The following is a 15,647-nucleotide window of genomic DNA, read 5'->3' on the forward strand; positions in this document are numbered from 1 at the left end:
TTCTCCTGCTGCTTCCATCGCCTGGTTGGTACCCCAGCTGTCCCAGTGGACCGAAGCCAGACAACACACATAGCTCTGGAGTGTGTCTGCACTTTGTGACCCAGGACTGTGTGTGTGTGTGTTTATAGTTTTGAGTTCTGTGTGTTTGTATGTGAGACTATATGGTCTGTTCCAATATCAAGCAAAAAAAAAGGCTTGTGTAAAAAGGTCCAGGCAACACAAGTTCCTCTGGTGGATCACGACAAAGCTCGCAGTGACATCAAACAAACCACATAGAGAATATTTTATAACATGCAAACAGACATCACAAAAGCACTGCGAGGCCTCGGGGCGATCCTTCACGTTTCAGGCCCTCTGTCACATCCCTAAATACAGGTTGAGGGAGTCTGCTCTCACAGACAATTGACAGGAAGAACAAATAGAAGTACATTTGAAGCCTTAATGGTCGATGCAAAATACACTTAAACATATTCAAAGCGATGTGAGTAACGATCATGTAGATTTATGTTCTTAAACTTCAAGATTAAAGCTTTTTTTTAGGTCCCATTGTCCTGAAAAGAAGCTTGTACAATCTAATGGAGGCTCTTTAGATTAAAAGCTGATTTTGCTGAATTTACCCCTCATACTAAAAATGGAGGTTTTAAGCCCATGATTCGTCTCACACAAAGAGTATTGACAACGTCGCCTGCAGGCACAATATATAATGGATCCAGAGGTATCCACACATGACAAGATCAAGAAGAACAAACAGGGAAACAGATGTTTACACTTTGAGCCAAACATGGAACAGCAAGCAGGTCAGGATTTCTTAACCCTCCCATGGTAATCAGAGAACTGTCACCACTCCGCCCCTCCTCGGCCACGCTCACCAACAGAACGGATCCTGCTGTGGCTCCATATGGTCTGAAGGCTTAGGCTCCTTCTTACATAGAAGAGAGCGGAGACGCACCATCTAACTTGTGTGGTTCAGAGAAGAGAAGTCAGTCTGCCAAAGGGATGTAGGGACATATGAGCTGCGGACCATATGGTCAGAAGGTGAATGGATTGGTGTCTAATGGGATTGATCTAATCTGCTTTTACGTTAGAAAGAGAAGAGAGAAAGAGAGAGAGTCATTTAGATTTCAAAAACTTACTGTAATATAGTTAGCATGAGTATATATATATATATACATATACATATATATATGTATATATATATATATACATATATACGTATATATATATATATACATATACATATATACGTATATACATATATATATATACATATACATATATATATATACATATACATATATACGTATACATACACTAGATTCACATTTATTTTAACAATAAACGCTTGAAATTATGAGGGCATTTGCAAATGATAAGGTAGTACAAAATGTAAAGCATACTTTGGTTTTTAACTTTTACCTCTTTACTTTATGTATATAATTATTTCCTTCCTCAATTATACATATAGATATAAATAGATATATCTATATATAAAATTGGAGGAAGTAAAGAATTAGGACCAATAAACTCACCAAAACAGGATAATCTCCTCTCATATATTGTCTACTCGTCTGTTTGTTTGTTCAACCTGATCTCATAATCATTCGGTTAAACCCCGACACCAGAGTGAGTCACGCCCAAACCGATGAGAAATAACGATACCCACATCATTTCACCAGGACATGTCCTTCATCCTCTCAAGAACAGCTGGCATTGATCACCCGGCTCACATTCCCCCCTCACACATACCCACTCACCAAACACCACCTCACCTGGCGTCTTCTTCAGTAGGCGATGTTGCTCAACCGGTTCTTCCTCCTGCGCGTTTACCTGACTTCTTCTTCCCTCAGAAGTGTAAACAACCCATGAATCATCAGCGTTACAGGAAATCAGACGAGCATCATTGTTTCACCCGAGAGTCTTCCCACTCTTTTCTTCACGGGAGTATTTCTGGTAACGTTCCCGTAGATGTATGCATCTGCTCTGTAAGCCATACAGGTGACGGTGTGGCATGAGAGGCAGGAGCAAAGCTGAGGCACATTATGAAGAGGTGCAAAGCACTCTCACAGATAGATATTAAAATAGATGCATATGGCTAGTGCAGGGGAAGGACAGTAGACTGGTTTGATTGCAAAGAGTCCCTTCCTAAATGTGACTAAAGGAAGGAATTACCCACCTGAAGAGTTCTATATTAATACCAGTTATTGTCAACGCTTGCTCATTAGCTCACTGTAAACAAACCTGTACCCATCATTGATATTATTAGCTGCAGCTGTGACAGTTACTTATGTTTCACCGATCCAGAAGCACCACATCAGTAAAAGGCGAATGCAGACTTTGACTTGGCACCGCCAGTTCTACCATGACTGGGAATCTTCACGTCTCCGTCGCAGGCTTTGGTCCGTTAACGCGCTGTTCTTCGTGACTGCCAAGGCAGTGCAGGATAACAAGTCAGTGCGAGGATCACACGCTGCCTCCAAGTTGTGTCACAGGCCACTGACTCATCAGTGTCCCAGTGTTCACTGAATCTGTAACCTAATCACAGACTGAAACCCAACTCACTTTATAGTGATTCACTGTACCGACTGAACCAGGGGGCCGCCTGGAGACACTTTTGTTTCATAACACAGGTGTAGCGTCGCAAACGTAGGGGACCCATGAGGAACTTCTTCTCTTGATCTATTGTCTCACCATCTCTGCAAAGAGCTTTCCTCAGAACGGAGCTTCAAAATCTGAGTTTAGAAACTATGGACAAATCTTTTTCTGTATCAAGAGGACAGCACGTACTGGATTGGGCCGATGCTAAAGAGGGAATGTTTGATTCGGTTTTATCTAGAAATCACCCCACAGCAGCACATGTAAGTTAATAATCATTTTTATTTTCCTTAGAAAAAGAAACTATCACAACTTCATTTGGTTACTGTACAGTTTCTCTTCTCGTAGTCACTCGGTCTGATAACAGGTTGTGATTTCATGCTGGAACACCAAACACCCTCCTACTAACGCACACCACTAGGTACAACATGACAGTATACTGCTTTTCTCTTTTTCAGCTTTCGCGTTTTACATCCTCTGATATTCTGGACTGAATAGCAAATAGAAATCACTTCTATAAAAAAAAAAATAAAATAAAATAAAACAGAGACAGAGTAGAAATCCCTGACATTCACACTTCGGAAACGAGGGACGAGAGAAAGAACTCTTTGAACGGTGTGGTCCATACAACGTGCACCTGACGTGTGAGTGTGTGTGTGAGAGAGTGTGTGTGTGCATTTTTTGGACAGCACCATAATTCACTGTATACGTGTGAGTTTAAGAGGTTCCCTGCCCTACATGAGACGAGAGTGAGAGACGATAAAAAGAGAGAGGTGGGGGGGGGGGGATCTAGGTCAGATTGTGGAGCATGCAGACCCCCTTCGCAGACGCATTCTCTTGATCTCAATGGACAGAACTACACGCATGCTCACCCGCGGTCGGGACTGTAAGTGGAACATAGTAAATACAATTACGGGATGTATCAAGTGTGTCTCCCTGAGAAACGCTTCTTCCTTCAGTACCATAAAAACACTCCTTCGTCACTAGCCCGACTCTTCCACAACACCCCCTGAAATTAAAAGAAATTTAAAAAAAAACACAGCTTGGCTCATATTAAACATACTGCTCTTCTTATCCCATGATCTATCTCACCTTGCACGATTGCTCCATTAGGAATAATTCAATTAGGTGACATTGATACAAACTTTTAACTTTCCACCTCGAAGGTGAGTATGTGCAATGAGTTGCAGCTCTCCTCTCTCTCTCTCTCTCTTTAATATAGATCAGTTTATGTGAGCCAGACTCACAAGGCCGGCTGAGTGTGTGATGGCGATACCTTTGTGACAGTTTTGAGTTTGACGGTCTCCTCACCCCCAGACGGTTCGCTGTGAGGAGGACGGGGCTGTAAATAGGTTGCCCGACGCCCTCTCAATGTGCCTCCCACAGAGCACCACGAAGCTAAAGCACACGCACAGACAAACATCACAGATCGAGCCGACATGCAAGCACCAGGGATCAGACAAAAAAAAAAAGAAAGGCAGAAAGAGAGCGTCACTAGAAAAAGACAACGAAGTGAAGACTTATTGCTGGAAAACGGTTTCCGAATTCTTCACTACATAATGCCAATCCCTCGTTCCCTGTGTGAAGGCGTTGCTGTTGTATCTACGAGGGAGAACTGTTTCAGTGTGTGCGGGGCACTACACTACCGCTTGATTCCGTTTGTTCTTGTCAATCACGTTGTGCTGAACAAATCTTTGCTTTGCCAACTCTAAAGTGATAAGAGTAATCTTTGTAGCCCTTTTCAAGTTTCACTCAAAGAAACGCCCGCCAAGAAAGGGAGGCGTCCTCCGAGTGTTAAGAGTGTGACGTGAGGCGAGAGTGCAGCTGTGCTTTGAGTGAGACTTACCAAAACACTCCACTTACGTTGAGAACACACGCAGGTTTAAAAACATTTGCTCATTTTTACGAAGCCGTCCACTCATACCAGAAAGTTTTTAAAAAGCATCGTCTTAGAATCAAACCTCATCGATGGCTGTATACACAAACTCCACAGCCGCTCAAGGAAGTCCTCTATATAAAAACTGTGTTTCTTTTATTGTCTCTCTTTCTCTCTGTTCAGCTAATATTAAAACCAGGAACTGGGGGTGTCGACACCTCTCAGTAGAAAACAAATAAAAAGAACAACCAAACGAGAGCTAGTCTCCACTTTGTCCTGTGCTCTGACTCCTCCTGAGGAGTGCAGAGGAGGAAGAGAGGAGATCACGGGGCTCTCTCTCTAGGAGACAAGTTTGGGTAGGACTGTGCGAAGAGGTATGGCCTCTACTGAGTCTCCGATCATGTTGCTCCTCAGTTTGTTGTTGACGGCTGCGCCACCTAAGCCGGGCCCTCCTTTGGCCAGGAGCGAGGGGAAGGAGGTGCTGTGGTGCTCGGGGAGCCTTTTCACAGGGGCCCCTTGGCTCTTCTCGGCCCCCAGTACAGGTTTGGGTAGACGCCGATACAGCCACGGGTGTCTGAGGGCCTGGATCGGCGTGAGACGAGACGAGGGGTCCCAGTCCAAACACTTCTTTATGAAGTCAGTAAAGGTGGGGTCCTCGCAGCCCTTGAGCGCAGCGCTCCACTCCTTGCTACCCGGGGGGCCTCTCATCTTGCCGCGGCGAGAGCGAGAGCCCGTGAGCACGGTGGCCCCCGTGGGCAAGGTGTTGGCTCCGCAGTAGCGAGGGTGGCCCTTGGAGTTGATGAAGTTCTTTGCCCGTTTGGCCTGCTCCAGGACCTTCTGCGGGGGCATGCCCAGCAGCTCCATGACGCAGGCCAGCTGGTCGCCCTCGTCCTCGCCGGGGAACAGCGGGTAGCCGGTCAGCAGCTCGGCCAGTATGCAGCCGAAGCTCCACATGTCGATGGGAAGGCCGTAGCGGGAACCGAGGATCACCTCTGGAGCTCGGTAGAAACGGGACTGGATGTACGTGTACACCCGCTGGTGCTCGAAACAGCTGGAGCCAAAGTCAATCACCTGGTAGAGAGAAGAGAGGAAAAAGGATCAATGTAGAAATTCTGTCATCGGTCTTCACTGCCTCCTCCCCCCCCCCCCCCCCCCCCCCCTTGCATGTATCAGGCGTCTTACCTTGATGCCGCTGCGTCCCTGCTGCTTGAGCAGGATGTTCTCTGGCTTGAGATCACAGTGGATGATCCGGTGCTTGCTCAGGGCCTCCAGGCACTGCAGGATGGAGTGTGCAAACTTCCTGACCAGCGGCAGGCTGAAGCCCTGGAACTTGTTGCGCTTGATGAGCTCGTACAAGTTCATGCTCAGCAGCTCGAAGGTCATGCAGATGTGGTTGCGAAAGGTGAAGTTCTCGAGCATGTGCACGACGTTCATCGTGCCGTTGCGGTCCTGCTTGCGCAGGTGCTCCAGGATGCGGATCTCCTCCTGCGCCTGCCGGTGGAAGCGCTTCTCGTTGCGCACCATCTTGAGAGCCAGGTGCTGCTGCAGTTTGTGATCGTACACCTTAGCCACCTGGCCAAAGCTGCCTTTACCAATGATCTGAAGGGGGGCGAGAGAGAGAAATACTGGGTTAGCTAAACATTAGTGAGAGACGACGTTATTAGTTTCCCAGACACTCGACCGTGACAGCCTACAAACACTTATATCAATGTCTGACCTTGAGGAACTCGTAGCGGTAAGCCAGGTGGTCGTGGGCGACATGAATGTATCCACCCTGCTCGTCGTCGTAGCCACAGTTGTTGGTGCCTCCGGCGACTGCGGGCCTCTTCTTGGCATTGGGTCCCACAAAGAAGATGTCTGGGTAGGAGTGGATCTCCGTCTGCTCCAGGGTGGTCAGTTGAGAGCGGTACAGTCTCAGAGCCTGGTCCGGAGTGAGAGGGCCACACAGCTTCCCACTGTTCCCTCCACTTCCAACTCCATTCGGCCCGGAGCACTCAGCGGAGCCCTTACTGGATTCAGTGCTGCATCAGACAAGCATGACAGAATCACGGAGTTGAACGATTGAAGTGGTGTCCCTCCTGCTTTTAAACATGCTTTGTGAGATGTTTTCGGTGTGTTTGTGTTTGGATCTGTCGCACCTGTCTACACTGTGCTCCTTGGACAGGCTGGAGACCGGGGCAGCTTTAGTGGGCGTCAGACCTGTGGTCCCACTGTTGTGAGGGGCTCCTGTGGTTATGGCGTTGATCTTTCGGTTGTTGGTGGAGTCTTCGTACAGGTACTTCACCTTCAGCTGACCACCTCGCACGGTGACCTGATCCCTCATTACGGTCTTGTTACCGACAACCTGTTGGAGAAAGACAATGGACAAAAAGAAAGCCGTTAGAAAATCCCTTTGGTAAATCCTCCACTGTAGCTTATTTAGTCTACGAACAGAGTGTACACGTTGTACTTCATTGTTTAGGAGACGTGTTGTGTGAATGTATTCCATAGAGTGAAAAGTGTTTTTGTCCATCTATAGACTAGTGACACATATAGCCCGCAAGATCTCAACTGAGAGGCAACAGAAGATACTGTAGTCATGCACACCATATGTTTTTGTTGGACTGAATCATGTTAATATTAAATAAATAACACCCAAATAGAGTTAATGAGTCTTCGTGGCTTGTTTTGCAAGCAAAGAAGAGCGACGACATAAACACAACTAGAGTCAGTGTGCTAGTAACTTGTGGAAAATGAACACACGCCCATTTGTTGGCTTTCTAGCCGTTAGCACTGAGGTAAAAGATTCAGGCAATCTTTGGCTCAGCATTTCAATAATCTTTCAATTTGTAAAGTCCTGCTTTTAGCTTCTTCTAAAAGGATTTGCATATTTTGATTGGGGTTCAAAATGACTACACAGTGCACAAAACAAAAGCAATTAAGTTTTAATTGAGTGATGGGGATATTTACATTTTGCAATCCTTTCTGGGACGACCTGAAAGGTTAGAAGAGTTTCAAAAAAGCTTGAGTCTGACTCTCGCCTGTTTGTTTCAGCAACCCCAGGAATTCCTCCCTCCTCACTATCCGTCTCTCACCAGCGGAAAGAACCCTCCACAAAATGATGGAGCTCAAGGGAAATGACAGTCATTAAAGTTAGATTATACCCCTAAGCTGTAGAAGCAGTTAATAAGACACACCAACAAACTCAGCGTGGTCTTCCTATATACAGACACACAGAGAGGCTCTAGCTCTCTCTATTTTACATGAACTCTCCTCATTTTGATGGCAGTGTGGGTTCACCCATCTGCGGGACGGGACATTTTTCTTTTCTCCCATTAGATTGCTGTACCGTGGAGCTCGTGGCTTCGGCTTGTACACGCAGCTGAGCAGGTCCACGGCTGAAACCGCGTCGGCCGATAAAGACAACGAGGAAACACACTTTAAAAGTGGGTGTTGACATATTAAAGTTGAGAGGGCTGAGCTCGCAGCGTGTTTGTGTTGTATGTTTGAGCCCTAAAATAGAGCTGGAATGCAGTTTCCATACTTGTAAACATATAGTCTTAACATATTACAACAGCCCCACTGCTGACCCAGGATCCCACACAGCTGTTGTCCCAAAGCTGTACTACAAAAACAGGGAATGTCATCGATTGAGCCCCGTCACCCAGACACACACAAAAATCAACGCTTTCTACTGTGATGGATTATTGATTGACCGGGCGGGGGGGGGGGGGGGGCAATTAGGGGAGAAAAAAAAAAGCATTTTGAAAAGTGACCAGTGGTGGAAATGAAAGCCGCTGTTAGAGCGTGAATCTTCTTTAGCATGGAGTCGTACTGCGGAGGAGAGTCCTCTGTGTGCAAATCTGCATGGCGCAACAGATGGAGGAGAGCTAATCTCTGTGCGGAGAAACACCTCGGTGTGCTTTTCTCAACCCGGAGCTGCACCGGGGATGACATCCGGTTCATTACTTTAATAGAGCACGAGGCCACTCCGAGCACAACGAGCTGAACTGGGGCGAGCCGCCGTCGGTCACATTTTACAGAGGGTATTACCTCTGTGAGCGTGACAGAAAATACAAAGGAAGAAGGACGAGGCTAGGAGAGAGAGAGAAACTAGGCCGCACCTCTGTGCAGGCCACAGAGACAGGATTACACGAGAGAGAAGCAGGGGAGGACGGGGGCGGGGGGGATGTTGATTGGTGATTTTGTTTGTGGGTCACATTTTCAAGCCCAATAAACCTTAACAATATATTAAACCAACCTTTTTCTCTTCTGCTGGTGTGTGAGGTCGATGGAGTAGTATTGCATGTGCGTGTGCATTTTCTGCCAAAGGGTCTTTTCAGAGAGGCAAACATAGCGGAAAGGAATCCAGATAGGATATATTTTAAGTGTTGCTAAATATATTCATGTAAAACATGTTAAAATCACATGTAGATACCAGGGATGTCTTAGATATGCCTATTTTGTATGACCAGAGTCCAAATGCTATTCAAAGATATAATAAAAAAAAATAAAAAAAACTTAATTCAAAATCTAATGACCAGAATCTTACTGATGGGAGTTACTGGTATACCTATAAATATGCATCACTACACTGTCCCGAACAGATATATTACAGCATGTCAATATATTGTGTTTTTGCTAAATTTGCATCCTGTGAACTGCACATTCAAACCACAAATGTTCACACGGTTGGTAGTTGCTGTTGGATCTCAGCATTTGCTTTAGCTGGAGACACAAAATGGCTACTTCCCTTCAGCTAATCTGACACGGCTCCCTGTAACACGCGGCCTCGTATCCCCTCGGGCAGTCAATCAATATTACTCTCATTGAAGGGTATAAACACTGAATTACACAAATTGGAGATAAAAAAAGATAAGCCTGCAAATCAAGACTGAGGGGAAAAGGAGCCATGTAAGTGGGATGAACGGGAACATGGCTGAGTGGGGAATATCTCTGAGGAACAGGATGTCTGGAGACAGAGAATGCTCCGGCACAGGATATAGGGCTTGTCGACTCTGTTTGTGTGTGTGTGTGTGTGTGTGTGTGTGGGTGTGTGTGGGTGTGTGTGTATACTTACTGTGTGTTTGGGCATAGGGGGCAGCCCAGACGGACTGTTTGTATCCGCTTCGTCTTTAAGGATGTGGTCTGTCCTCATGTACGAGTCATACAGACCATCACCATGGCGAGCTGAAGGAACAGAGGTAAACAAACAAATCAGTGTGACAACGTGGAATCATCAAAGTCTGCCACACAGACGCACTCGGGGATAAAGGCCGAGGGTGACGTTCAGAGGCAACGTCGACAGAACACAATCTAATCTCCCGAGGCAGACAATCCTGTTAGCTCAAACCAATAAATGATTCCATCAACCTACCAGTTCCAATGACTAACTTGAGATGAAAACTAATGATTTGGCGTGGCCCAATAAATCCCAGGAGCTAACCTCAGCAGGACAGATCCCACGAACGTGGTCTCTGTAACCCAGTAGGAATGCACATTGTCTGCCACCACATCCTAACCCACATTTACAGTGAAAGGGCCATTATTAGCAAGACACGTCCATTGTATCTATTGTTCCCAATACATTGTATCCCAGGCCAGAGATCCGACCTGACCAGCTTAGATAGGGCTTAGGGTCCCAGATTGCTAGCGCTGCAAGTGGTATTATTGGCCTAATAGGGGTAACAGATGCCGGTGTGACGACAGCATCTTTCCGTCTGTCCATCTGTCCTTTCGGGCCGAGTCATGCAGTGCACACACACACACACATACCAGGTGTGCTCAGAAACAGGGCCCGTATCGAAGGATGCGGGTGCTTGTCGTTCAATGGCGCCGTGTGTGTGCACACAAGCTCACCTCTGTGGCACCGTGCCAAGCACACTAATGTGAGATGACACCGACTAGATGGACGAGGGGGGAGCATTTGGGACTGTGGGAGGAAGCCAGTTACTCAAATGACAAACCTCCATCAGCCGGCTGTTCGTCTCAACGGCCGTTTAGCCCACAAGTTGCCACTGCAACAGAAGTAATGCTGTTAGAGTAAGCCATTTGCAGTGCTATTGTGTTGAATGAGCTCATTAGAAAAAAGGCCAACAGTGGTAGGGTTGGTGCTCTCTCTGACAAGCCCCTGAGAGTGTGCAGGTGCGTCAGAGCCCCGGTCCCTCGCGTGAGCTCGTCAACAGACCGATTAGACCTGCTGCCTGGATACAGGTGCATTAGACCTGCACAGCCCAGCAAACAGAGGCATTAGTGCTACACACACCATATCACTTTTTAAGGGGGAACCAAAAAAAAAAAAAAAAAATCAAACAGAGCTTTAACTTCTATGTAACCAAACATCCAGCCTACTATGTACAGCTGGCGGTGGGCTGCCCACACTGAGAAAACCAACTTCTGCACAGCAAAGGCTAGAGAACAAGGTTCAAGCAAGCAGGCATACAGTAGATCATGTGTCATAAGACACACGGGGGGGGGGGCCTCTGACAGAGGCTCGGGAGCAATGTCACAGTGTTCTTCTTCTCCAATATGCAAAACTCCAGCGACATGAACTATAAGTGCTGCTGCTGTTTTCACCTCTTCAGACTCTTTCCCCTGTCTTCGTGATTCTTGAAAGTAGGCGAAGTTGTTACAGAAATCCCCATTTCTTTTCTACAAATGGTTAACATTACTACCCCACACACAGAGAGAGCTGAGGTCAGGGCCCATATATATATAAAATAAGTACAACGATGACGGCCTTGGCTCAACTTAAAAAGTAGCCGACATAATCAAGGCTTATAAAAACATTGATAAGATAATGAATGCTTACGAGCAGGACGACAGGAAAAACAAGCAGCGCTTCCTGGGTCTGTCTTCCAAAGAACTCACATACGAGTCTTGCGATCGAGACAGAGTTGCAAATCAAAAGAAAACATGTTTACAACCCGCCTCTTGTGAAAGCTACATCTGTCCGTTCTCTGTCAATGAAAGTCATTTTAGGCGCAAGGTATTTCTGTAAATGCCAACAAGAGTAGCTCGAGGTTGAAACTACCATCATGTTGGCAGCTAACGGTTTAAATCCCTTTACCTCCGACATTAAACAAGACGTGGACAACAGTTAGGAAACAAAGGGCACAAACAAACACTGCAGCACTCTGTTGAGGGGAACGTTACCTGTTGCTATTGGGCCCTCTGGTTTTCTGCTTATTATCATCATGATTGCAATTAATATGTGATGCCAGCATCCGAAGTGAAGAAAAAAAAAATCCCGAATAACAAAAAAAAAAAAGTGGAAAAACAGATTAAAATCTAGAGTCACAAAGCAAAGTTAACTAAAAGCATTTATGACTTTGCCGTTAATCGGTTTAGTGTTTGCTAATACGTCCAAACACCCCTTGACTTGTGCTTTAAATTATAGAAGTCGGGGTTATTTTGTTTTTGGGGGTTAGCGAGCTTTCGTCTGGGCATTAACTGTGTTTTCTCCTTGTCTTACTAAAACCAGACTTGTGTATTCAGCGTGCTGCTGACATTAGCCTCGGCTGCAGTTTAAAAACACAAGGGGTGTGGGGGTCGTTTCTCTCGGCTAGCTCTGCCAGCTAGCTCGCACAGTCACAAAAACACTGGTCCGCGCGAGAGCCGTCCCCTCTGTTAAAAACCGTTTGAGTCCAAATATCACAGCTCGGTGGTCTGACCCGCGCGCCCCTCGCCTTTCTCTGTCGGTACAGTGAGTCGATCCCGAGCACCATTCCCGTGCTTATTCCCGGTTAGCTAGACTTTTGTCGTTAGCAAAGCTGCGATGCTACCACTCGGTTGAACCCCCCACGATTGTGTCCTCCTTCGGGAACAGCTTCGCTCGCCTTTGGGGATTGCTAGCCACAACAGGCTACTAGCGAGCTAGCTGTACTCGAGCCCCATGTTAGCTGTAGAGACAACCGGAGCATCGCCGTCGCAGAAAAAGCTTCGCCTGTACTCGGTGCGCTAAAGCGGCGGTGTTTAATCCGTCTTCTCCGGTTGGTAGAAGTGTCTTATTCGACGCAGCTGTGTGTTGTTGCTAAGGGCGTCTTCAGTGAGCCCGGAGTCAGCAGGCAAACAGGGAGGGAGCGGGGCGGTGCTTAGCATCCAGACAGCCAGCAGAGGGGCGGTGCTTAGCATCCAGACAGCCAGCAGAGGGGCGGTGCTTAGCAATCCAGACAGCCAGCAGAAGGGCGCCCCGCAGCGGCCACCTGGAGCTCTGCAGAGGAGCTGATGGTGGAGTGCGCTCAAGCAAATACGTTTTCTTGTCATTCAAGTGAAGTAATTGATAAAGGGGTAATAATACCTGATCACATATTCAGTTATGTATGTGGTTATACACATCAAATATATAGCTATAGATCATTAGTATAGGGTAATTAGCATTCAGTCTGCAGTTATAAATGGTGACAAGTCATCACTAGAGAGTAGTTATAACAATAATCCAAAACTGTGGGTGTAAGTGTAATCATTTGTTAATTGATTGGTCTAAGTTTAAGCTCTGCATCATTTTTTTAAAAGGTCAGAGGTCATTCAATGCATCGGCGCCCTATGAATCGTAAAGATAAAAAGACAAATTATTTATAAAGAGTTGCTTTTATCAAGGCCCACTGTTCTGTAAAGCATTAGTACATTATTTATTACCACTAATAAGGCCTTTTGTTACAACTAATAAACCTGTTACAAAGCGGTACCAAATGTTTGTGCCAATCATTTTACACAATCACATGTATCAATTAGTTGATCAACAGAAAAGTCATTTTTGAGTAAAAGTGGTTCTGACTTCTTGGAAGTAGTTGGTGGTTCTTTTTGAAGTGTCAGTCAGAAGAAACCGGCTATTGTAAGACGTCAGCTTGGCCTTTTAAAGGATTGTGATGGCCATTTTTCACATTTTATTTTTTACTTTTTATAGACCAAACAGGACCTCTCCTTCGGCCTACACATTGATGTCTGTCGGGAAAGCTAAAACGTGGACTGAAACTGGATACGGTATGGAGATCTATACAGGGATAGATATAGTTAGGGGCAGGGCAGAGGACAGACGGTGTGAGACCGGGCCGGCATGAGAAGGGGAATAGTCTAAATTCAGACAGTGATACATGCTTGGCAGAGGGTCATGCTAATCGTAGCTCTTTCTCAGAGGTGAGAAGAGGGGTCTGTCTATATTTGCTGCCATAACTAAGCACACTGACACAGTTTTAGGTGGCCCTTAAGGCCAGCTTGACCCTGCTGATTATTCTTAGATGGTGGTGTATAGTGAGAGTAGGGTGACGATGCCTATAACTTGATTTGCTTACTGCACTTTCTTCTCGAAAGGGTTCAAGGTGTAAGTGTGTGAATGAACCGACGCTCTAATCACAGCCAGTGAATTTACGAGCACAGCAGGGGAGTGGACCAGGTGCAAAGCTACCTATAGGTCCTTGTGGGGGTTGTGGGTTGTGGCTGTATTTGGTCTCAGAGCCTGTGACAGACACCAACACCTGTGGGGATTTATTAGTCTAACACCTCATTTTGAATGAATGCCCTTTGTAAACACAATATATCAGAAAAGGTATTGTAAAAAACTGTGTCACTGCAACAAAAAAAAGGTGTTTTATCATATCGAGCATAACGCAACATATGGGAACAAAATCGCACACACAAGTGCATCTGCATGCAAACACACAGTTTATATTTTGCATAATTAGATATTACCTGCTGTTTAGATGAGATACTGCCATCTGCTGGTGGTTTGAAAGTAATACAAGCTGGCTACTGCACTTTCTACTTCGGGCATGTCTGGACAATCTATTCTGCTCAAATCATTGAATCACTTAATGATGCATTTAGTGTCTCTATTAAGATATATGAATAAATAAATCTAATCCACGGCCGATTAAAACCGTGAAAATCACAAGATTTTAGTGTCTGTGGATTCGATATTATGGCATTGTGACAGTGTCTATGATGATGATGATGCACATAATAGCAGTATAAACAGCAAATTATTGATTCAATAGATGGTTTGAATTAAGTGTCTAGCTCAAAGAAACTTTTGCTGGACAGACCAACACAGATAAGTTAAACTAGTGTAGGTTCTTTATCTTTTTTAAAACCCAACCCTGTTTTAAGGAACTAAAAAAAAAGCCTTTTCAGTCGAGGCAACTGAGAGGGATCACTTCAGGATTTCTTCTAGGACACGCCCCCCATGGTTTATAGCTTCCTAAATGTTTCATGTGATGTGATAAATGTCTACATGATATGATTTTCTGCTCATGTTGGGGTTGAGGGAACCATTTTGGGCCTCATCATGACGTAGAGACAGACTTAATATGCGGAGGAGTAATGTTTTATATGCTGCTGTATGTTCTTCAGTGAAGCCACGTCGAAGCCAAACACACGAGGGTACGAGAACAGTTCAATAAAGGGATGACCTTTTTATTTCATTGTGATATTCTGTACAGTTCTACTGCTATATTTATACACACACACTTCTTCAAATTCAACAAAATAAATTGCAGAAAAAAAGCATTAAGTCTCATCATCCTTGAGATAATATCATAGGGATGAGGTGGACCATGAAATAAATAACACGCACCACAATCTCACACACACACACACACACACACCGACCCATACAGAGGGTTTGTTGGATAGACAAATGTATTAAGGGTGCTGGAAAGAAAGGAAAATGTCAACACCACCCAAGAAACACAGATTTGCACACATGCAAAAGCACCCACACATACACTCAGGCACCTGTGCGCTGAAACACACCTTACATAGATCCACAGGGGCACATGAAACAAAAGGCACTGCCAGCAGGAACAGCTTGGGCTTTGGGTGGTGGCGTTAAACATAATCAACAGAGAAGCATGTGCTTATGGACAATGGGCCTCATTTATCAGTATTTCTATTGTATTACATAAAAGATGAATAATGTGTGGGAAGTGATTACAGTAAATGCTGTGGTTCAATGCATTCATTTGATGATGCATGCATGTTGAATATCTTTTCCAAAGCAACCTAATTTGCAGTTGTGGTGTGTTATATTACGTGTGCACTCAATGCGCGTTTTTAATACTTGATAAGTGAGGCCCAATGAGGGAGCGCTGAGAACACACAGACACTCATTATAAAACACAATTCACATTATTCTCCCTGCCCTAGATGGGTGCATGCACACACACACACACACACACACACACACACACACACACACACACAC

General features: G+C 45.4%; 1 protein-coding gene across 1 annotated transcript; it reads right to left on the reverse strand.

Moving 5' to 3' along the window:
- Positions 1-2,856: 2,856 nt before the first annotated feature.
- dyrk3 (dual specificity tyrosine phosphorylation regulated kinase 3) lies at positions 2,857-12,532 on the reverse strand. The gene is made up of 6 exons (XM_031862084.1): positions 11,603-12,532; positions 9,528-9,637; positions 6,607-6,812; positions 6,186-6,489; positions 5,651-6,067; positions 2,857-5,539 (listed from the first exon to the last, which is right to left on the reverse strand). The coding sequence occupies exons 1-6, from the start codon at positions 11,643-11,645 to the stop codon at positions 4,808-4,810; spliced, it is 1,812 nt and encodes a 603-aa protein (XP_031717944.1). The 5' UTR covers positions 11,646-12,532; the 3' UTR covers positions 2,857-4,807.
- Between the last annotated feature and the right edge of the window lie 3,115 nt (positions 12,533-15,647).

The sequence above is a fragment of the Anarrhichthys ocellatus genome, unplaced genomic scaffold, assembly GCF_004355925.1.
Source record: "Anarrhichthys ocellatus isolate YVR2014 unplaced genomic scaffold, GSC_Weel_1.0 scaffold1, whole genome shotgun sequence".
NCBI lineage: Eukaryota > Metazoa > Chordata > Actinopteri > Perciformes > Anarhichadidae > Anarrhichthys > Anarrhichthys ocellatus.

Bases quoted from the DNA above. Each gene is read 5' to 3' on its own strand.
- dyrk3 (XM_031862084.1), bottom strand. From the start codon at position 11,645: ATGATGATAATAAGCAGAAAACCAGAGGGCCCAATAGCAACAG. The intron at 6,813-9,527 runs GTAAGTATACAC...TTTCTCCAACAG, and splicing joins CCCCTATGCCCAAACACACA to GTTGTCGGTAACAAGACCGT. The intron at 6,068-6,185 runs GTCAGACATTGA...GCCCCCCTTCAG, and splicing joins ACCGCTACGAGTTCCTCAAG to ATCATTGGTAAAGGCAGCTT.